This window comes from Mesoplodon bidens (assembly GCF_964165515.1).
Source record: "Mesoplodon bidens genome assembly, chromosome: 14".
NCBI classification, from domain to species: domain Eukaryota; kingdom Metazoa; phylum Chordata; class Mammalia; order Artiodactyla; family Ziphiidae; genus Mesoplodon; species Mesoplodon bidens.
Window position 1 is genome coordinate 35,990,551 of NC_138170.1, and position 24,790 is coordinate 36,015,340.

The 24,790-nt window shown below is 38.1% G+C and overlaps 1 protein-coding gene across 1 annotated transcript in view; it reads left to right on the forward strand.

Moving 5' to 3' along the window:
- WDPCP (WD repeat containing planar cell polarity effector) overlaps positions 1-24,790 on the forward strand; it is a 243,648-nt gene that overhangs the window by 24,512 nt on the left and 194,346 nt on the right. Inside the window, exons 4-5 of the mRNA XM_081253708.1 lie at positions 964-1,034; positions 1,286-1,402. Of these exons, the coding sequence (XP_081109834.1) occupies positions 964-1,034; positions 1,286-1,402 (188 nt within the window). The remainder of the gene's footprint in view (positions 1-963; positions 1,035-1,285; positions 1,403-24,790) is intronic.

Consider the following 24,790-nt stretch of genomic DNA (forward strand, 5'->3'; position numbering starts at 1 on the left):
TAATTTTTAAAAATACGGTATTAGTACCTGCAACAGAGATTTAAAACTTTTTACATATGCTCTGCACATCATAAATTATGTTTATAGAATGTCATTAATTTGCTTTAATAAGATATATAGCAATTCTATAAAAATTTAAATGCCTATATATACTGTATATTATATGTACATACACACAAAACACATGTACACACGCATTTAGAATTATTATTTAGGAGAATTCAGAGATGAATTCGTTTTTGTGATGAAATAGATATCATTATAATGAATTTAATATTCTGTTAATTCTTTTAAAAAGAACTATTTTTAGTTTGTCTTAGGCTAACATTGAGACTACTAAATAATTTTATCTTTTAATTTAAAACAAAACAAAGGCTTATCATTATTGAATTGTGGTGTAGATTTTAAAGAGAATTATTTTAAATAGAAAAGAGCACTGTTAGTGTCTAATCTGTTAAAACTTGGATTTCCCTCAAATTTGTCCTTAGTTTAAATGTGTGATGCTTAATTTTAAATTCATTTTCTCTGTGTTATTTTTTAAATTTTATTTCTTTCCTCACTATATTCATTTACTCATAGGAATTTTCAGATCTGATAAGGCTACTTGCACAGTTTGGAATTTCTTTTGGATTGACTCTTAATTTATATGAAAATGTTACTTCTGTGGTAAAGAGTGGGTCATTTACTGTTAAGTGCTAGATTCACAGGCCTAGGAAGCTTTCCCAGGGATTCTCTGAGCCTTGTTAGTTGTCATCATAAAATTTTGATCAGGGAGTTGTTTTGTGGTAAAAATCCTGTTTTTATGACAGAGCCTTTCAAAAACTGTCATTTGATGATGGAAATGAAGCCTACTTCCTTTCAGTTAAGGAGGTGTTTTATTTTAATCTCCTAAGGCACATTGCTAAGCAGAGTTTCCTTTTTAAACCATGTTTAACTAACTGTAGTACACGTTTTGTTTGCCAGCACGAGATTTTCCATGGACGCTCAAAAACAGACGCCCAGAAAAACTTCGAGACTCACTCAAGGAGTTGGAGGTATATTTCCAGAAGTTTCAAAAATGGCAACAAACAAATCTGTTTTAAAACATCTTTCAACAGCTTTAATTTTCATAAAGGATCAACTCTCCTGGTGATGATAGCTTTGCTTTTGTCCAGTGAGGAGTTCCAAAACAGTTGCATCTTTGTGAGGCATGCTGATCTTTTTTTTTGCTTGCAAATCAGAAGCACTTTAACTGGTAACGACAATGTGTATAGCCAACTGCACTCTCTTTTTCTGTTTCCTTCAGGAGCTGATGCAGAATAGTCAGTGTGTGCTGAGCAAATGGAAGAACAAATATGTCTGTCAGGTAAAAAGGTTTGACATGCTTTCGCAGTGTTTAACCAATGGAGCTGAAAACTATGCAGTAATTGGTATTCTTGTGTTATGATAGGTAATGGACAAAAACTTTTTAGGAACAGGTATTTCATAGTTTGAATTCTAGTCATTCTAGAACTAACATTAGACAGATTGACTCAGGCTACCTCATTAATCAGTATAGTTGTACTGACACTATAAGCACTAGTAACAGTCTTTTCAGATGGTATTTTTTGTTTGTCATAGATTTAATCATATTTTTGAATGAAGGTAAAACCATAGGACAAACGGTATTTTGACCACTCTTGTAAGCATTTGTGAACACCATGCTTATGGAAATCAACAAGCAGACTAGAGTTAGACCTAACAAAACAAGACATTTGCTCTTACTTTTTGAATCCTCTAAACTGTACTGTTTAATATGATAGCCGGTAGTCACCTGTGGCTATTTAAGTATAAATTTAAACTAATTAAAATTAAAAATGCAGTTCCTCAGTTGCACTACCCACATTTTAAGTGCTCAGTAGCCACATGTTATGATATGGGCAATATATATACAGAGCATTTCCATCTCAGAAAGTTCTTCTGTACAGCACTATTAGAGCCTGGACAAGGTGAGCTACATGTTGAATGGGTCTAGATTCAGGACATAATAATCACTTGTCCGTTGATCATAAAATAATGGACAAATATCTCAGCTGTGTCAATAGGCTTAAAAAGTGCTATTTGCCTAGAAAAATTTTACTTGCTTATGATAAAAAGAATCATTAGTAATATTCTACTCCTACATGTAGTTGAAGTTACGTCAGTACTACTAATAATTATAACTGTTTTATGGAATTAAATATCCTGTATCAATTTAAATTCTTACTTGTTTACAATGTGATTCACGAATTTTAGGTCTAACTACTCTTGTTTGAAGTTTAGACCCATGGCTCTATCCATAAATCTACAACATTGAATTTGTAGTAATTATAAACTTGTCTTAATCTACTATTTGAATATAGATCTCATTTTAGTGGACTCTAGTTTGTCCTCATTTTTTGTTTAAACTAGTCTGCCTTTATTCATGAAAGTGACTTTAGTTACCTCCTCAACTGTCATAATTATTACTTTCCAGAGACTGTTTACAAGGTTGAATTAATATTTTTAGAACCATAATACTTCTTTTTTTTAACATTTTTATTGGAGTATAATTGCTTTACAATGGTGTGTTAGTTTCTGCTTTATAACAAAGTGCATCAGTTATACATATACATATATCCCCATATCTCCTTCCCCTTTCATCTCCCTCCCACCCTCCCTATCCCACCCTTCTAGCTGGTCACAAAGCACTGAGCTGATCTCCCTGTGCTATGCTACTACTTCCCACTAGCTATCTATTTTACATTTGGTAGTGTATATATGTCCGTATATACACTAACACTCTCTCACTTTGTCCCAGCTTACCCTTCCCCCTTCCCGTGTCCTCAAGTCCATTCTCTAGTAGGTCTGTGTCTTTATTCCGTCTTGCCCCTAGGTTCTTCATGACCTTTTTTTTTTTTTTTTTTTTTTTTTTTAGATTCCATATATATGTGTTAGCATACGGTATTTGTTTTTCTCTTTCTGACTTACTTCAGTCTGTGTGACAGACTCTAGGTCCATCCACCTCACTACAAATAACTCAATTTTGTTTCCTTTTTAGAACCGTAATACTTCTTAAATTAGACTTAGGATACTATTGAAAAGGATGGAATTATTTAAAAATTCATAATTTGTTTTCATAAAAATTTTAATCAGACTTTAAAACTTGAATACAAAATATACTCCAGAAAGTTTTAAACTTAGTACAACACAAATTGTACTTCTCAATGCCATTACTCACTTTAAAAGCTGGTTCAAAATTATTTGACTGCAGGGGAAGCCTACCACCTATAGTAAGAGGTGTGTCTCATGGCCTCACCCTTACTGTTGCACAGGTAAGTTGGAACATGTCAGGCATCTGAAAATATGCAGTGGAGCATCTCAGTAGGCAATCCTTTTTAAATAGACTTTATTGCATTTTAATTTATTAAGCAGGTTTGTGTGCATGTGTGTATGGGAGAGTATGAAGAGGGATATTCCTCACTATTGAATTAATTCAGAAAAGGAATTTGCGTGATAGAATATATAAAAATTACTTCCGTAATTTATAGCAACCTGAAAATACTGATTTCATAGGCTGTTGTACGAATGAGTCTGCTTTTTTTTTTTTTTTGCGGTACGCGGGCCTCTCACTGTTGTGGCCTCTCCTGTTGCGGGGCACAGGCTCTGGATGCACAGGCTCAGTGGCCATGGCTCACGGGCCCAGCCACTCCGTGGCACGTGGGATCCTCCCGGACCGGGGCACGAACCCACGTCCCCTGCATCGGCAGGTGGATTCTCAACCACTGTGCCACCAGGGAAGCCCAATGAGTCTGCTTTTAACATTTCCAATGGAACTTACCATTATGTTCTGTCATATTTTGTGCTTTATTTCTATGATTGATAAGATATGCCTTAAATAGACCTTTTACTACCAGCACGTTCTTGATGTGATATATTTCAACAAGATAACTTGACCTCCACCGTGTCCACAGGTCCAGGTTATTCCCCATATCTTTAGGGCCTTTGAAAGACCTCCTAACATTATCCATCCACTACCACAGTTTCTAGACAGGACTATTAACTAGGTCTTCTAAAAATATGAATATGTGTGTTATTCTTAAAGATCTCTAATATGACAGAAAATTAAAAATTTGGTGCTCAAGCTAAATTTTCAGAAGGATCCCCTTAACCTTTTGTTAGCTGCAAAATCAGTAAATCATCTCTACAGGCTCCCGTAGGGTCCCCCTTTTGTACATCATCCAGTGTGGTAACTCTAAAGATAACATATGTTTACATTTCTATTAGTAATTTTCCCCATATATTTAACCCTAAAATGGCAGCCATTGATCACAACATATGTTTTCTAATTCTTAGAAAAGAAATGAAAAAAGTTCCTCAGTATCTTGGTGCTAACATAGTTAGACTCTTCAGTTTTCGACTGTGCCACTCCTTAACTAATGTAAATCTTTTATCCCTCCCTCAAAAAGGGGCAACTTTAGGCTATATGGAATGTATCTTGGTTGTCTTCTTTTTAAGGGATCCTTATTTCTTCAGAAGGTTCAGTTGTTCAGGAATTAGCAATGCAACTACAACATAAAGAATTTCAGAGGATGCAGTCTGAGCCTGGATTTTTCCCTCTGTTGAATAACAAGGTTTTGTTTTGATAGGCTATCATCAGTATCAAAGCTTAGTTCATGTTGTTGATTCAGTGATTCAATGACCTATAAATTGTACCGTTTAAAAAATAATTCCTTCTTGGGCTTCCCTGGTGGCGCAGTGGTTGAGAGTCCGCCTGCCGATGCAGGGGACATGAGTTCGTGCCCCTATCCCGGAGGATCCCACATGCCGCGGAGCGGCTGGGCCCGCGAGCCATGGCCGCGGAGCCTGTGTGTCCGGAGCCTGTGCTCCGCAACGGGAGAGGCCACAGCAGTGAGAGGCCCACGTACAGCAAAAAAAATAAAAAATAAAAAAAAAAATAATTCCTTCCATTTGTAAATTCAGAACAGTTTATAAATCAAGACTTACCTATACATATGTTCTATATGACAACTTTCTTTTGAAGTTGGTTTTTCAGACTGTACCTGTTACTAGTTTGAAATGAAAGTGTATCACATATATTTCTCACTGATTTTTTGATCTCCTAAAATTATTTTATTATGAGAAAGTATTTAATAATTTTCTGCTTTGAATTTCTTAAACCATTTTCCAAACTGTTCTTAAGGAATAATAGTTTCAGCATTGAGATACTATTAAATTGTACACTGCTGTGGTGGAATATTTTAATTCCTTAAATGTGCTTCAAGTCACATTCATATTTGCAGATTACTGCATAATTAGTTAAAAGCAATATTATCATTAAGATAGATGTAACTTCATATATATTGATTTTAGATTAAATTATTTGAATCATATATGTACATTTGAGCATAAAAGTATGATACAGTCATCTTTACCCTGATTTCTTTCTATACTTATTCGACATTTCCAGATACAACTTTAAAATGCCAAGAAAAGATAGTTTTCTTTTTAAATTCTTGTAATGAATTACTTGACAGGCTATGTAAAAGTAGAGATTATTTTCCAAGCATATCACAGATAAACTGTGACCTTAAGGAACTTATTTTATTATAACTTCCTCAATTGTAGAATGAATAGCATCGTTACCTGATCTTTCATCAAACTGTGTGAAAATCAGTTTCAATTTCCTCATAAAATAACAATTGACAAACCATGGTTTTAAGTTACGACTATTAGTAATAGCATATTATTTATACAAAACCCATCACACAGTACTTACTGACTGCCATCATTGCAGGAGGCACTAAAGATGTGTAAAGTGTGGGCTGCGTTGCCAGCATAACCTAGTCAAGGAAAACAGACATGTAAAATCACTAGGACACTAGTGAGTGCTAAGTTGTATGACACCAAGTTAAAAAGATAATAAGAATTTAGAGAAAGCACAGAGATTAGCCTGGAAGTGGGATGTAGGCTAAAACATGAAAACCAGAGGTGGTTTCTCCAAAGAACAAATGAAATGGGATAATTATTTTCTGGAAACACCAAACTGAGGGGTTTCTGGACTTGAAGATTTTAAGCACAGAGTAGAAGTAAGGTGGCTAGACTGAAAATAAGGGGATTAAGTAAGAGTCTGTACCTGGAATGGTGAGATCTTCCCCAACTCCTTAACCCCTCCAGCACCGAGGCTTATATCTCAATGTAACTTATTTAGAAGACCCTTCTCTGACAAAATAGATTATTACTCCCAGAGCAAAGCCTATGGATACTGATATTTGGTAGTTCCCTTTGAAAATGTAGATGTGCCAACAAATCTCCTTACAGTGAAGCCCAAGTTAACAAGCCTCCTGATACACACCAAGCTTCCAATCAATTTTTTGGAGACTCACTTTTAAATATAACCAGGGATGGGAATGTAAATTGGTACAACCACTATGGAGAGCAGCATGGAGGTTCCTTAGAAAACTAAAAATAGAATTACCATATGACCCAGCACTCCCACTACTGGGCGTATACCCTGAGAAAACCATAATTCAAAAAGAGACATACCACAGTGTTCATTGCAGCACTGTTTACAATAGCCAGGACATGGAAGCAACCTAAATGTCCATTGACAGATGAATGGATAAAGAAGATGTGGCACATATATACAATGGAATATTACTCAGCCATAAAAAGAAACGAAACTGAGTTATTTTATTTTATTTTATTATTATTTTTTTTGTTCACCTGAAAATTATTTTGCCCTCATTCTTAAAAGTACTTTTTATGGTTAAATAATTCTAGGTTGGCAATCATTTTCTTTCAGTCCACTGAAAGTGTTCCATTTTTTAGCTTGGCTTCTGTCATGGGTGATGAAGAGTCTTATCAGTCTTTGTTCTTTGGAGGTTATCTTCACTGGAAGTTTTTAAGGCCTCTCTCAGCCATTCGTGTCATGCAGATTCATCATGGTATGCCTAAGTATGGATTCTTTTTTTTTTTTTTAGCATGAATCACTGCTTTATTGCCAAATCATATTCCTTTTTTTTAATTAGTTTCTGCTTTATAACAAAGTGAATCAGTCATACATATACATCTGTTCCCACATCCCTTCCCTCATGCATCTCCCTCCCTCCCACCCTCCCCATCCCACCCCTCCAGGCAGTCACAAAGCACCGAACTGATCTCCCTGTGCTCTGCGGCTGCCTCCCACTATCTATCTACCCTACGTTTGGTAGTGTATATATGTCCATGCCTCTCTTTCGCTTTGTCACAGCTTACCCTTCCCCCTCCCCATATCCTCAAGTCCATTCTCAAGTAGGTCTGTGTCTTTATTCCCGTTTTACCCGCAGGCTCTTCATGACATTTTTTTTTTAATTCCATATATATGTGTTAGCATACGGTATTTGTCTTTCTCTTTCTGACTTACTTCACTCTGTATGACAGACTCTAGGTCTATCCACCTCATTACAAATAGCTCAGTTTCGTTTCTTTTTATGGCTGAGTAATATTCCATTGTATATATGTGCCACATCTTCTTTATCCATTCATCCGATGATGAACACTTAGGTTGTTTCCATCTCCAGGCTATTGTGAATAGAGCTGCAATGAACATTTTGGTACATGTCTCTTTTTGAATTACGGTTTTCTCAGGGTATATGCCCAGTAGTGGGATTGCTGGGTCATATGGTAGTTCTATTTTTAGTTTTTTAAGAAACCTCCATACTGTTCTCCATAGTGGCTGTACCAATTCACATTCCCACCAGCAGTGAAAGAGTGTTCCCTTTTCTCCACACCCTCTCCAGCATTTATTGTTTCTAGATTTCTTGATGATGGCCATTCTGACTGGTGTGAGATGTTATCTCATCGTAGTTTTGATTTGCATTTCTCTAATGATTAATGATGTTGAGCATTCTTTCATGTGTTTGTTAGCAGTCTGTATATCTTCTTTGGAGAAATGCCTATTTAAGTCTTCTGCCCATTTTTGGATTGGGTTGTTTGTTTTTTTGCTATTGAGCTGCATGAGCTGCTTATAAATTTTGGAGATTAATCCTTTGTCAGTTGCTTCATTTGCAAATATTTTCTCCCATTCTGAGGGTTGTCTTTTGGTCTTGTTTATGGTTTCCTTTGCTGTGCAAAAGTTTTGAAGTTTCATTAGGTCCCATTTGTTTATCTTTGTTTTTATTTCCATTTCTCTAGGAGGTGGGTCCAAAAGGATCTTGCTGTGATTTATGTCATAGAGTGTTCTGCCTATGTTTTCCTCTAAGAGTTTGATAGTTTCTGGCCTTACATTTAGGTCTTTAATCCATTTTGAGCTTATTTTTGTGTATGGTGTTAGGGAATGATCGAATCTCATACTTTTACATGTCCCTGTCCAGTTTTCCCAGCACCACTTATTGAAGAGGCTGTCCTTTCTCCACTGTACATTCCTGCCTCCTTTATCAAAGATAAGTTGACCATATGTGCGTGGGTTTATCTCTGGGCTTTCTATCCTGTTCCATTGATCTATCTTTCTGTTTTTGTGCCAGTACCACACTGTCTTGATTACTGTAGCTTTGTAGTATAGTCTGAAGTCAGGGAGCCTGATTCCTCCAGCTCCGTTTTTCGTTCTCAAGATTGCTTTGGCTATTCGGGGTCTTTTGTTTTCCCAAACAAATTTTGAAATTTTTTGTTCTAGTTCTGTGAAAAATGCCAGTGGTAGTTTGATAGGGATTGCATTGAATCTGTAGATTGCTTTGGGTAGTAGAGTCATTTTCACAATATTGATTCTTCCAATCCAGGAGCGTGGTATATCTCTCCATCTATTTGTATCATCTTTAATTTCTTTCATCAGTGTCTTATAATTTTCTGCATACAGGTCTTTTGTCTCCTTAGGTAGGTTTATTCCTAGATATTTTATTCTTTTTGTTGCAATGGTACATGGGAGTGTTTTCTTGATTTCATTTTCAGATTTTTCATCATTAGTGTACAGGAATGCCAGAGATTTCTGTGCATTAATTTTGTATCCTGCTACTTTACCAAATTCATTGATTAGCTCTAGTAGTTTTCTGGTAGCATCTTTAGGATTCTCTATGTATAGTATCATGTCATCTGCAAACAGAGACAGCTTTACTTCTTCTTTTCCAATTTGGATTCCTTTTATTTCCTTTTCTTCTCTGATTGCTGTGGCTAAAACTTCCAAAACTAGGTTGAATAAGAGTGGTGAGAGTGGGCAGCCTTGTCTTGTTCCTGATCTTAGTGGAAATGGTTTCAGTTTTTCCCCATTGAGGACGATGTTGGCTGTGGGTTTGTCATATATGGCCTTTATTATGTTGAGGAAAGTTCCCTCTATGCCTACTTTCTGCAGGGTTTTTACCATAAATGGGTGTTGAATTTTGTCGAAAGCTTTCTCTGCATCTATTGAGATGATCATATGGTTTTTCTCCTTCAATTTGTTAATATGGTGTATCACGTTGATTGATTTGCATATATTGAAGAATCCTTGCATTCCTGGAATAAACCCCACTTGATCATGGTGTATGATCCTTTTAATGTGCTGTTGGATTCTGTTTGCTAGTATTTTGTTGAGGATTTTTGCATCTATGTTCATCAGTGATATTGGCCTGTAGTTTTCTTTCTTTGTGACATCCTTGCCTGGTTTTGGTATCAAGGTGATGGTGGCCTCGTAGAATGAGTTTGGGAGTGCTCCTTCCTCTGAAATTGTTTGGAAGAGTTTGAGAAGGATGGGTGTTAGCTCTTCTCTAAATGTTTGATAGAAGTCGCCTGTGAAGCCATCTAGTCCTGGGCTTTTGTTTGTTGGAAGATTTTTAATCACAGTTTCAATTTCAATGCTTGTGATTGGTCTATTCATATTTTCTATTTCTTCCTGATTCAGTCTGGGCAGGTTGTGCATTTCTAAGAATTTGTCCATTTCTTCCAGGTTGTCCATTTTATTGGCATAGAGTTGCTTGTAGTAATCTCTCATGATCTTTTGTATTTCTGCAGTGTCAGTTGTTACTTCTCCTTTTTCATTTCTAATTCTATTGATTTGAGTCTTCTCCCTTTCTTTCTTGATGAGTCTGGCTAATGGTTTGTCTATTTTGTTTATCTTCTCAAAGAACCAGCTTTTAGTTTTATTGATCTTTGCTATCGTTTCCTTCATTTCTTTTTCATTTATTTCTGATCTGATCTTTATGATTTCTTTCCTTCTGCTAACTTTGGGGGGTTTTTGTTCTTCTTTCTCTAATTGCTTTAGGTGCAGCATCAGGTTGTTTACTCGAGATGTTTCCTGTTTCTTAAGGTGGGATTGTATTGCTATAAACTTCCCCCTTAGAACTGCTTTTGCTGCGTCCCATGGGTTTTGGGTCATCGTGTCTCCATTGTCATTTGTTTCTAGGTATTTTTTAATTTCCTCTTTGATTTCTGCAGTGATCACTTCGTTATTGAGTAGTGTATTGTTTAGTCTCCATGTGTTTGTATTTTTTACAGATCTTTTCCTGTAATTGATGTCTAGTCTCATAGCATTGTGGTCAGAAAAGATACTTGATACAATTTCAATTTTCTTAAATTTACCAAGGCTTGATTTGTGACCCAAGATATGGTCTATCCTGGAGAATGTTCCATGAGCACTTGAGAAAAATGTGTATTCTGTTGTTTTTGGATGGAAAGTCCTATAAATATCAATTAAGTCCATCTTGTTTAATGTATCATTTAAAGGTTGTGTTTCCTTATTTATTTTCATTTTGGATGATCTGTCCATTGGTGAAAGTGGGGTGTTAAAGTCCCCTACTATGAGTGTGTTACTGTCGATTTCCCCTTTTATGGCTGTTAGTATTTGCCTTATGTATTGCGGTGCTCCTATGCTGGGTGCATAATTATTTACAATTGTTATATCTTCTTCCTGGATCGATCCCTTGATCATTATGTAGTGTCCTTCTTTGTCTCTTCTAATAGTCTTTATTTTAAAGTCTATTTTGTCTGATATGAGAATTGCTACTCCAGCTTTCTTTTGGTTTCCATTTGCATGGAATATCTTTTTCCATTCCGTTACTTTCAATCTGTATGTGTCTCTAGGTCTGAAGTGGGTCTCTTGTAGACAGCATATATATGGGTCTTGTTTTTGTATCCATTCAGCCACTCTGTGTCTTTTGATGGGAGCATTTAGTCCATTTACATTTAAGGTAATTATTGATATGTATGTTCCTATTCCCATTTCCTTAATTGCTTTGGGTTCGTTATTGTAGGTATATTCCTTCTGTTGTGTTTCTTGCCTAGAGAAGTTCCTTTAGCATTTGTTGTAAAGCTGGTTTGGTGGTGCTGAACTCTCTCAGCTTTTACTTGTCTGTAAAGGTTTTAATTTCTCCATCAAATCTGAATGAGATCCTTGCTGGGTAGAGTAATCTTGGTTGCAGGTTTCTCTCCTTCATCACTTTAATTATGTCCTGCCACTCCCTTCTGGCTTGTAGAGTTTCTGCTGAGAGATCAGCTGTTATCCTGATGGGGATTCCCTTGTGTGTTATTTGTTGTTTTTGCCTTGCTGCTTTTAATATGATTTCTTTGTGTTTAATTTTTGACAGTTTGATTAATATGTGTCTTGGCGTATTTCTCCTTGGATTTATTCTGTGTGGGACTCTCTGTGCCTCCTGCACTTGATTAACTATTTCCTTTCCCATATTAGGGAAGTTTTCAACTATAATCTCTTCAAATATTTTCTCAGTCCCTTTCTTTTTCTCTTCTTCTTCTGGAACCCCTATAATTCGAATGTTGGTGCGTTTAATGTTGTCCCAGAGGTCTCTGAGACTGTCCTCTGTTCTTTTCATTCTTTTTTCTTTATTTTGCTCTGCAGCAGTTATTTCCACTATTTTATCTTCCACCTCACTTATCCGTTCTTCTGCCTCAGTTATTCTGCTATTGATCCCATCTAGAGTATTTTTCATTTCATTTATTGTGTTTTTAATCGATGCTTGATTCATCTTTAGTTCTTCTAGGTCCTTGTTAACTGTTTCTTGCATTTTGTCTATTCTATTTCCAAGATTTTGGATCTTGGAAATAGAATCTTGGATCATCTTTACTATCATTATTCTGAATTCTTTTTCAGGTGGACTGCCTATTACCTCTTCATTTGTTAGGTCTGGTAGGTTTTTATCTTGCTCCTTCACCTGCTGTGTGTTTTTCTGTCTTCTGATTTTGCTTATCTTCCTGTGTGAAACTGAGTTATTTGTAGTGAGGTGGATGGACCTAGAGTCTGTCATACAGAGTGAAGTAAGTCAGAAAGAGAAAAACAAATACCGTATGCTAACGCATATATATGGAATCTAAAAAAGAAATGGTACTGATGAACCTAGTGGCCAGGCAGGAATAAAGATATAGGCATAGAGAATGGACTTGAGGACACTGAGGGAGGGAGGGGGAAGCTGGGGTGAAATGAGAGTAGTATCAACATATATACACTACCAAATGTAAAATAGATAGCTAGTGGGAAGCAGCTGCATAGCACAGGGAGATCAGCTCAATGCTTTGCAATGACCTAGAGGGGTGGGATCGGGAGGGTGGGAGGGGGCTCAAGAGGGAGAGGATATGGGGATATATGTATGCATATGGCTGATTGACTTTGTACAAAGGAAAGTAACATAGTATTGTGAAGCAATTATACTCCAATAAAGATCTGTTAAAAAATAAATAAATATAACCAGGGAGCCAGAGATCCACAGTACTTTGAAGGAAATCTCCACCTGTAAATCTAAGATCTATGAGTCTGAGGCTAAAGCAAACAGAAAAGAAAAAGAATCAGGGACAGTACAATAAACAGAACTAAATTCAGGGAATTAAAATTAATCCCCACAGAGAAATAAGAGAAGTTCTTTCATCTTTGAAACAAGAATAGGATGCTATTTTTGAAAAAGGAATACTCAGGAAAAAGGAAAGGAGCTCTTGAGAATTAAAAATATGACAGCATAGGGGCTTCCCTGGTGGCACAGTGGTTAAGAATCCACCTGCCAATGCAGGGGACATGGGTTTGAGCCCTAGTCCAGGAAGATCTCACATGCTGCGGAGCAACTAAGCCCATGTGCCACAACTACTGAATCTGTGCTCTAGAGCCCGTGAGCCACAACTACTGAGCCTGTGTGCCACAGCTACTGAAGCCCGTGTGCCTAGAGCCTGTGCTCCGTAACAAGAGAAGCCACCGCAGTGGGAAGCCTGTGCACCGCAATGAAGAGTAGCCCCTACTTGCTGCAACGAGGCCCACGCACAGCAACAAAGACCCAATGCAGCCAAAAATAAATAAAAATAAAAATAAATTTAAAAAATATGACAGCATAGATAGAAGAATTAATAGAAGAATTGATAAAGTTAAAATATCCCTATAATGCAGAACAGAGTGTACTAAAGGACATAGTGAACAATAGGCAATAGAAGATAAGAAGATTAGAGCATCAGGCCAGAAGGTCCAATATCTTACTAATGATAGAAAACAGGAGGGAAGAAACAAACAAACAAAATATAATAGAAGAAAATTTCCCAGAACTGGAGGATGTTTGTTTACAGTTTGAAAGGACCCAGTGGTTGAAAAAAAGACTAATACCAAGACATATTTTGTGAATTTTAGAAAACCAAAGATAAAGAGAAGATCCGGAAAGCTTTTGCAGTAAAAAAATAAAAATAAGATACATAGAAAGGAATGGGAATCAGCCTTCTCAACAGCAATACAAGGAGTTAGAAGACTGTGGAATCATGCCTTCAAAATTCTGAAGGGAAGAGCTTTTAGCCTAGAATTCTGTGTCTAGAATTCTAAATTGCCTTTCAAGCAAGGACATTTTCAGGCTAGTTAGCTCTCAAAAAATCTTACCTACCTGCCATGGACTTTTTCTCAGGAAGTTATTGGAAGATGTGCTGCCCTAAAGCAGTAGAGTGAACCAAGAAGCAAGATTTCTTAGGATCCAGGAAACAGAGGATCTTACACAGGAAAGAAATGAAGAGAAATCTTAGGATGACTGTGCTTTAGGCCTAGGTAGCAGCTGGTCCAAATTGGGGCAGGGGACAGAAGGTTCTCCTAGGAATATTGGAGGGAGGGAAGAAAAGGAACTGATAGATCTGATATCTAATCTGATCTAGGAGAATTAATAATAATATTTAATAAGAGATAATAAAAGATATAGGATAATTAAATTTTACTGAAAAAAAATCTGTAAGTAATGATCAAGAAATAACATATATGGAAGACATTGCTAGTTGCTTGTCCAGTATCTATTTTTCTTTATGAACAGACCCTATTGTTCAGAGTGGCAAAATGAGGCAGTTCTGGCCAAAGTAAGCAGAGGTTCCTGGTAGGACTTACAAGAAAGCTTACTTTTTTTAAGTCATATTTTTGTACAACATTTAAAAATCAGAATTAATGCCCCTCAAAAGACCTATAGTGAGCAAAATATCAGAATTTTAAATAAATGTTGCACTGTTTCACTGACTCTTCCTGTTGCCTCGGGCTTCCAGTGGCTCCACAAAGCACTGCCATTCACTGCCTGCTATGAGGGCAGAGTAGGTTGTTCAAACTAGTGGTATTATTTTCCATAGAACACTACCCCTATCCAAAAATATGTCTTCCCCAGGCTGAGGCATTTGAAATTCCTCTATTGCTCATTTTTCGGTATGAGAAATTCTCATGTGTGCTATGGAGCATGCCCAGAGATTAGTGTTTATTTAAGAAGTGTACAGTAAAATTTCCACCCACTGACCCACTAACAGCTTACACAAAAAAGCAAAATATTGTAGGAATATTGCATACTTTAAATGTATTTTTACATATAAAATACATGTACTTATATATATATATATATATATATAATGTCACACCAGACTCAACTGGAATGTGGCTTTTCAGCTTCTGTGCTTCCAGTCTGGATCTGAAATACTCCTGAAGGGACAGTGCCCTGCTTTTGACCATTCTTTCACTCAAGGCATATATATATAGTGCCTACTATATGCCAAATAGAATTCTCATTGCTAGGGATGCCAGTGAATAAAACAGACAAAAATGACCATTATCCCTGTTCCCCTGTAGCTTAAGTTCTATTAGGGTAGACAATCAAGAAGGGATTGATAAGTAAAATTTAGAGTATGTAAGAAAGTAATAAAAATTGTTAAGAGAAGAATAAAGCAAGAAAAATAGGAAGTATATGTGGGGGATGGTAGGGCAGGATGGGCCTGATATCTGGTGACCAGGAAAGACCTCGTGTGATTAAGACATAAAGGAGCAAGCCGTGGAAGGTATCTGGAGAAGAGGGTTCCAGGCAGAGGGAAAGGCAGGTACAGAGGCCCTGAGATGGAAGTATACGTGACATGTTTGAAAAACATCGAAGAGTTGATCTGATTGGAGTGGGATGAGCAAGGAGAAGAGTAGTGGGAATTGAGATCAGAGAGAAAATGAGGCACTAGTTATATAAGGGCCTTTCAGGCCTTTGAAAGGACTTGGCTTTTACTCTAAGTGAGATGGGAAACCTTTCGGGGCTTTTGAGCAGAGGAGGAGCTTGATCTGATTTACTTTTTATTTTTTTTATTTTTTATTTATTTATTTATTTTTTTTTTTGCGGTATGTGGGCCTCTCATTGTTGTGGTCTCTCCCGTTGCGAAGCACAGGCTCCGGACGCGCAGGCTCAGCAGCCATGGCTCACGGGCCCAGCCGCTCCGCGGCATGTGGGATCTTCCCGGACTGGGGCACGAACCCGTGTCCCCTGCATCGGCAGGCGGACTCTCAACCACTGCGCCACCAGGGAAGCCCCTGATTTACTTTTTAATTGGATAACTCTAGCTATTGTGATGCGAACACATTGAAGGAAGCGAAGATCAAATCGGCAATCAGAAGGCTGCTTCCATAGTCCAGGTGAACAGCCATAACGGTGGTTTTGACCGCATGGAACGGTCAAGTGGTGAGAAGTGGCCAGATTCTGCTGATGGATCAGGTGTGGAATATAGGAGAAATTTCTAAGCAACCAGAAGAATGGCCATTTACTGAGATGGCGAAGACTGAGAAGAGACATTTTAGAGGGAAATATCAGGAGCTCAGTTTTTGACGTCAGTGTTTGAAATGCCTGTTAGATACTGAAGTAGAGAAGACAATAGACAATTGGTTATAGGAATGTGTAGTTTAGAGAAGCGCCTGGGCTGGAGAGAGAAATTTGGGAGGCAGCAACAGAGATGGTATTATAGCCAAGAAATCAGTGAAGATCACCAAGGGAGTGAGTGTAGATAGAGAACTAGAGGAGGCAGAAGGGTGGAGCTCTGGGGTGCTCCAGCATTGGGGATTGGAGAGAGAGAAAGGGAGAGATGGAGAAAGGAGAGGAATAAGGAGTAGCCAGAGAGGTAGAGCACACTGAAGGGAATGTGGTGCACCGGAAACTAGGTTTCAGCAAGAAAGTTGAGTGTTGCTGGTATGTAGCATACCAGTAACAAGTTGCCTGATATTGACTATTGGATGGAGTAGCACGGAGGTCATTCGTGACCTAGATTAGAGCAGGGTCAATAGATGGTATGGGTAGAAGCCTGACTGGAATGTATTTAAGGGAAAATGGGAGGAGAGAAATTAAGGCTTTACAACATCAGAAAGGATTAGGTTATAAAGGAAAATGGAGAAATAGGTCAGGAGCTTGAGAGAGAGGTGAGGTTAAAAGAGGTTTTTGTTTCTTTTTTTAGATGCAAGAAATAACATCTATTCCTGTTGATAAGCTAATGGGAGTAGTACAGTCGATGCAGAAAAGGGAAGAATTAATTGCTGGAGTAATGTTAACCAAAAGCCACTTAATAAAGGGAAAGGGGATGAAAAGTAGGTTCCTGGTACCTGTTGATGTCATGGAGCTGTCTTTTCAGCCATGGACTGCTTAAGGCCATATTTCTTGTTCTGTGAGGAGAACAAACTTCCATTCGGTTAAGTAATGACTTTTTTTTTTTAAGGTTTCTATTACATGCACCTGAATGCAGTTCTAAGTGACACAACGTATTTAGAAATATGATGGTAGAACCAGGAGAAATTACCAGGAGTTGAAATGGTTACATTTGAGAGTGGGATGAGAGGCTGTGGTGGGATAAGACAGTAAACAGCTGCTTTAATTCCAAGTATTCTTTGACATTTTAACAATTTATATGTGTATTTCTTTAATTGAAATACTTTTTTTGTGTGTGTGTGTGTGTGGTACGCAGGCCTCTCACTGTTGTGGCCTCTCCCGTTGCGGAGCACAGGCTCCGGACGTGCAGGCTCAGCGGCCATGGCTCACGGGCCCAGCCGCTCCGCGGCATGTGGGATCTTCCCAGAACAGGGCACGAACCCATGTCCCCTGCATCGGCAGGCGGACTCTCAACCACTGCGCCACCAGGGAAGCCCTGTGTTCTTTTTTTTTTTGATAGTTGCTATTTTGTGGGTGTGAGGTGATAACTCATTGTGGTTTTGATACACATTTTTCTAAAGATTAGTGATGTTGAGCATCTTTTCATATGCTTGTTGGCCATTTGTATATCATCTTTGGAGAAATGTCCATTCAAGTCCTTTGCCCATTTGTTAATTGGGTTTTTTGATTTTTTTCTTTTTATTGAGTTATAGGAGTTTTTAAAAGTATATTTTGGATATTAATCTCTTGTCAGATATATGATTTGCAAATACTTTCTCCCACTCTGTAGGTTGTCTTTTCACTCTGTTAATTGTGTCCTCTGATGCACAAAAGTTTTAAAATTTTATGTAGTCACATTTGTCTATTTTTGCTTTTAGTGTCATATCTAAGAAATCATTTTCAAATCCAACATTATGAAGCTTTTCCCCTATGGTTTCTTCAAGGAGTTTTACGGTTTTGGGTCTGAGTCTAGGTCTTTAATCCATTTTGAGTTATTTTTTGTGTATGGTGTAAGGTAAGGGTCCATCTTCACTCTTTTGCATGTGGATATCCAGTTTTCCCAGCACCATTTGTTGAAGAGACTGTTCTTTCCCTATTGAGTGGTCTTGGCTCTTGTTGAAGATCATTTGAAGATCATATTTGTGAGGGTATATTTCTGGGCTCTCTATTCTGTTCCGTTGGCTTGTAGATCTGTCTTTTGATAGTACCGCACTATTTTGATTATTGTGGCTTTATAATATGTCTTGAAATCAGGAAGTGTGAGAACTTTCTTGTTTTTCAAAATTGTTTTGGCTATTTGAAATTCCTTGAGATTCCTGGTCAACTTAAATAGGCTCTACTCTTTTCTACTTAAACAAGTAAACACAATTAGTATTCATCTCAGGTACCACCATGTCTTATCCGTTTCCTTCAGAATCAAATTTCTCAAAAGAATTTCTGTTTGGAGTGTCCATTTCTCTGTTGCTCACTCAGCATTTAACCAACTTCAGCTATACTTTTCTCCTGATTACACTGAAAACCTTTTACACTGAGATTACAAAAAATCCTCTGTATCACTAAATCCAATAGACTTTTTTTTTTTTAAAGCATCATCTTAAATACACAGGAGGATTCAACAGTACTGACCACTCCAGTGTTCTTGAGATACTTTTTTCTGTTAGTTCTCGATGACACTTTGCTCTTCTAATATTCTTCCTACCTCTCCAGCATTCTTCTCTGTGTCCTTTTCAGGCCTATGCTTCTTTCCCCGTCCTTGAATGTTAGGGTTCCTCAAGGACTAATTCTAAGCCCTCTCCTCTTTACTCTGAACTCCTGGGTTATCAAATATACATAGCTACAGTGCCCCCCCACCTGATGGATGAATTATTTAAGGGACTAAATTATAGATAAGAAGGTTGATTGGTGAGCCGAGAATTAGAACAAAAGCAAGGAGGTGTTCTTACAGGATATTTCTATCAGGCTATGGTTAGGACTCTGACTTGCCCTTGGGCTTTTTCTTTCTTGACAACTGGCATTAGTTATCAGAGTCATATCTCTGAACAGAGTTACAGACATTGGTACAGGCTTCTTCCAGGCTCTGATCTGAATTGTGCACTGCCCACCACTCCATTTAAAATATCTGACCTGGTCCTCATTTGTTACCTTTTCTTTATGAGAAAAGTGTTGATTAGATTTTGAGAAGCTTCCAAATCATCTGCTTGTTGGAGACATGGAAAACACCTTTGCCTCCACAGCAACTCATTTACAGGTGCTTTTGTTCAGGTGAGCCTCCCTGGAACTGGCTAACATATACAGGTGCAACAACCACAGTGTCTCCGGACATTGCCAAATGTCCCCTGCTGGCCAAAATCATCCCCACACTTGAGAACCGCTGGTTTAGAGGGAAGCTGGTTTAGGTTGAAGAAGGAGCTGGAGAGAAGAAAACCAGATGGGCTACTGCATGGAAATCAACTGAGTGAGAGTTAAAGGATATTAGTTCCTAAGCGGGCCAGTTGTGGGGGGACATAGGATTTGTCCTATGTCTTGGTCTCTACTTCTCCACTAATTATGACACCTTCGGTTAGTTGCTTTACCCTTCTGATTGTGAATTAGTATGAGGATTAACCTTGTTACTATTATTTTTTAACTTACGTACTTACTATGTACCAGAGTTGTACTGGCATTTCATATGAATTATAGAGATGGTGTGTATTAAAGTCCTCTGTAAATTATAATATTTTGTACAAAAGTAATGGGCTGTCCTGTTCACTTCTTACCACTGTTTTTATCCTTTAGATCCTTAAAACTACTGGCAAATACAAGATTTACCTTTGTACCATGTTCTTTCGTGCATTTCATAAAATATTGTATTTTCTAAGAGCAATCACTTATTTTATGTAATTATTTTATATATATAAAAGAGCTGGATTTAAAATTACATTAGGGATTAAAATGTAGCATCACTCATTTTATAATGAGAATAAGTGAGAAAATGAGATTTTGTAATTTTAAATAGATATAGCAGGCAAATTTCCAGGAGTGTATCTGTTCCATATGTTGAATAACATCACAGAAATCTTTGGGAAACCCCATTGTTAGCACTTCTCTATCTAGAAAAAAATACCTGTTTGTTTCTTGTCCTTTTGTTTCTTTTTCTTAGTCAATTCCCTATAGTGAGTCAATTAAATTTTTTTTTCTTATTCTTGTCTTAACTACATTCACTTTTGTCTCTCTACTTTAATGGATTAGTCAGGCATGATTTGCCTCTATACTCAGTAATGTTTGCTGAGGGCTCCCCTGGTCACGCAGTGGTTGAGAGTCCGCTTGCCGATGCAGGGGACACGGGTTCTTGCCCCGGTCCGGGAAGATCCCACATGCCGCGGAGCGACTGGGCCCGTGAGCCATGGCCGCTGAGCCTGCACGTCTGGAGCCTGTGCTCCGCAACGGGAGAGGCCACAACAGTGAGAGGCCCGCGTACCGCAAAAAAAAAAAAAAAAAAAAAAAAAAAAGTTTGCTGAATGAAGTAATAAATTACAGAAAACATGTTATCTCTCTTCCAGCAGGTTATCTGTTAAAATGATCAGTGACCCTACCTTTCATTATAGATTTCCTCAATGTAAAGTTGTTTGTCTGTCTATAGTTCTGAGTTTCTGCAGAATTTATCCCATGGATTGAATTGGGGGGCAGGGTTGAGGGAGGTATTGGGTCTCATCCTGATGCAAATTCACTGGGCCTCCAGAGGAATGGTTTATAATATTAATACTTTAAATATTTGCTTCAACCCTAGAATTCATTCCAAGGGTCATAATACTTTGTTGCCTCTCTGGATTGTAGTGTTTAGCACCTGCTGTCTCCCACGTCTCCTGATGATTTCATGGGATCAGTCTTAGCTGCCTGTCCATGACTTACCTCTCAAATGATGGATTGAACCTATCACCCAGTGTTGATTTCTAGTACTGATCCTGCATGCCTTTACTTTTCACTTCTCCCCAGATGTCATAATAATCACATGATTTGGGGGGGAGTTTCCTTAGCCAGTGAGAATACTGAATACAATTAAATTGCTGTGATCACCATTATAAAATAGCTCATTCACGGTTATTTACGGCACCAGTTCTTCAGTACTTGAGACCATGATGTATCGGTCAATACATGATGTATGATGTAATATTACTCTTCTTTATGGCTACTAAACTGCCTCTTCTAGGAAGCAGTCATCTGTCTTAACCAAAATCTCCACTTCTCTTAGATGAGATTTTCCGCCGTATTCTATGCATATTCTACCAATACATGCCTGCATCATTCACCATTGTATCCCCGTCTGTATGCTTGGCATATATATAGGAGGCACTCGCATATTTTTGATCTACTGAGTGAATGAAACTCGGATTCTTGTGATTGCTTAAGTTTTGTTAATGATGTCATCTGGTAAAATTTTCTTTCTTTTCCCAGTTCCATTTCACTTCTAATTAAGTACTCAACATAAGGTTAAGAGAAACCAATTTGAAGAACCATCTGAATATCATGGGAAGCATTTCTTAGTTTCTTAAAGAGAAAGCACACCTCTCTGGTATGAGCTTATTGAAGAAAATGAGAAGGAAAAAATTATAAAAGCAATAGGAAGAAACATGGTCAGAGCAGAACTAGCAAGGAAGATACTTCCTGTCTGACAGGGTATTGGAGAAAAGGAAAAGTTTCAGTTCCTATTTTGCCTTAGTCATCTTCTGCACAAGGAACGACATTAAAATTGGAACAATGTTGGGAAATCCCATGGGCCCTCTCATTTATTCATCCTGTGGATCTCTTCTCAAACTCAAATGTGCTCTGGAGGTGTCTCACTTTGCTTCATTGTCTGCTCTTTTTTGTTTTCTGAGCTGTTGAATTCTCCAGTTCCTTGTAGTGGAGTAGGACAGTATCTTGGTGCCCTTTTTCCTTCTTGTCCTACCAAATCTTACATAGGCTTTTTCCATTTTGGAGAGCTTAAGAACTAACTTTTTGGGGAAACAGGTGGAGATACTTTCCTGTCTGGGCGAGAATATTCTTTTCCTGAGACCCAGACTATTTTTTTCCCCCTAATTCTGGTTATCTCCATTACTGTATCCAGGAATATCTTTGGCACCAGTACTTGGAAACCTTATGCTTCCCCACAGGTTGTTTTATAAAAATGCATTAATTAACTTATTAATTTGTTTGTACCTTCTTATTCCAAAATCTGGTGTTAGGGATACTGCTAGGACACAAGACATTTGGAAATCTGAAATGATGGACATACCTTGATCCTAATGAGTACCCAAACTAGGTGTCAGTAGAGGACTAACCTGATCTTTTAACACCTCTAAAGATTGGCATGTCCCAGAGCTCAGACCTTGGACCTCTTTCTCTCTTTCCACTTTTTTTCTTCTTCTTAAGCAACAGAAATTTATTTTCTCACAGTTCTAGAAGCTGGAAGTCTAAGACCAAGGTGCGCTGAGGGTTGGTTTCTGATAAGGCCTCTCTGCCTTACTTGTAAACAGCCATCTTCTTACTTCGTTGTCATATGGCCTTTTCTCTGTGTGTGCACATGGAAAGAGAGAGCCCTCTGGTGTCTCTTCCTCTTATAAGGACACCAGTCACATTAGATTAGGGCCCCACCCTTATGATTTCTCCACTCATTTTTTAAGGAGAGCTTATTCAGTTCCATGTTAAACACTACCTTTACATTGTTGATGACTCCCAAATATAATCTCCAGCCACCACCTCACCCTGAACTTCAGACTACTTGCTGTCTCTACTTATATGTCCATAGACACCTTAAACTTAACATGTCCACACCAAACCCTCGATTCCCCCAAGCTAAATTTACTTCTCCTCAAGTGTTTCCTATCTCGGTAAACATAGTTGCTCAGCCCAAAAACCTTTGAGTTTTCCTCTTGTATGCCACATCCAATTCTTCAGCAAGTCCCCTTTAAAATATATCTCAAATCTATCGACATACTGTTTCCTCTAGCATTGCCATTCTAGTTCAAGCCATCATCTTCTCTCACCCGGACCACTGCAATAGCTTCCTAATGGTCTCCTTGCTTTTACTCTTGCCCTGATCCCTCTTTATTTATTTTTTTATTTTATATATATATATTTTTTAAATTTTTATTTCTTTATTTAGTTTTGGCTGTGCTGGGTCTTCGTTTCTGTGCGCGGGCTTTCTCCAGTTGCAGTGAGTGGGGGCCACTCTTAATCGCGGCGCGCGGGCCTCTCACTATCGCAGCCTCTTGTTGCAGAGCACAGGCTCCAGACGTGCAGGCTCAGCAGTTGTGGCTCACGGGCCCAGCCGCTCCGGGGCATGTGGGATCCTCCCAGACCAGGGCTCGAACCCGTGTCCCCTGCATTGGCAGGCAGACTCTCAACCACTGCGCCACCAGGGAAGCCCCGCCCTGATCCCTCTTTAAAACATAAATTATAATTCTCTGCTGCTTAAAACCCTATGGCTTCTCATCAGAAACATCAGTGTAACCTGGCCCCTGACTACCTCGCTAATTTCATCCTCTGAATATCCCTTTCACTCACTCCCCACAAGCCACACTGGCCTACCTTTCCTCAGTTGTCCCAGGCACATTCTAACCTCAGAGTTTTTGCATTTGCTGTTCCCTGCCTCAAACTCCCTTTCTCCAAATAATCATATCACTTGTTCTTTCACTTCATTTGGATCTGTACTCAAATGTCATCTCCTCAGGGAGGCCTTTTTACTTCTCTTTATTAGTCATTTACTTAAAACAGCATCCTCCTAAAGCCTGCATCCATATTGTGCTTTATTTTTCTCTGTAGTTCTTATTGCTTTCTGACATTATTTTAAAACTATTTTTTGTTCTCTTTGTCCACACTCAAATGCAAGCTTCCTGAAGGGAGGTAGGGCAAGGGCATTGTGTGTTTTGTTCAATGCTGTATCTTCAGCACCTAGAACAGGGCCTGGCTCTTACAAAATACTAAATATTCATTTGTGGAATGAATGAGTGAATGCATTAGTGGCTGCATCCATCCTTTGAGAAAGATTCTGAAGGAATGCCCAAGCTCAGTGGGCAGGATCCACAGTCCCCAAATCACTCCCCCTATCTCCATGTGTATGTCAGTTATCTACTGATGTATGTATGCTTTCCTGCTACGCCTTGACACTTCCCCTTCAAATCCTTTCCAGCTTAAGTTCCCTCTTTTACGTACTATCACAGTTGCACTTTCCATCTCCATCCGACAAAAGTGGTCTTTTAGAATTAATTTTATAACATAACAAGTGCTCATACATAGAAAAAGTAATTTCTATTAGGAGATGAGGGTTAGTTCATGATAATTGTGGTGAGAGCACAAAATAAGGAACAACAAATTTGGGACCTGGACAAATTAAATTCCAAAGTTCTGAAAGAACTTGCACATATCTTGGAGACAGTATCCTTGTTAACTCAGAGCAAATAGGAAAAGTGACAAAAGATTGTAGTGGTTATAACTCACCTGGAGTCTAGTGTTCCATATCTAACATCGAGCCCAGTCTGGGCACAAGATTTTAAAAAAGACAGAGGAATGTGTTCAGAGATGGTAAATGGTATAGTGAAAACATATGAGTAATGTTTGAATAATAATAACAATAATTATAATTACAGACATTTACTATGTGCCAGATATTACTCTAAATACTGTTTGTAAATAGTAATTTAATCCTCATCCTATGAAGTAGATATTATTATACCTCGTCTCAGAGGAGGAAATGAAGTTATAGAAGTTAAGTAACTCCCTCAAGGTCACACGGCTAGTAAGACATAGAGCCAGTGCTGATTTCATTTTGATTTGAGTCCATGTTCTTAACCACTATGTTATTATCTTTTAATATGTAAAAAGAGCACTATTGAAGAGAAACTGGGGCTACTATAGAAGTTCTTAGAAGGCGGTGTTAGCCTTCACCTCAAGCTCAAGCATCGCCACCTCTTCTCAGTACCCCCAGTCTACCCAGTATGTATTCTTATGATAGGACCAGTAACACTTTATTA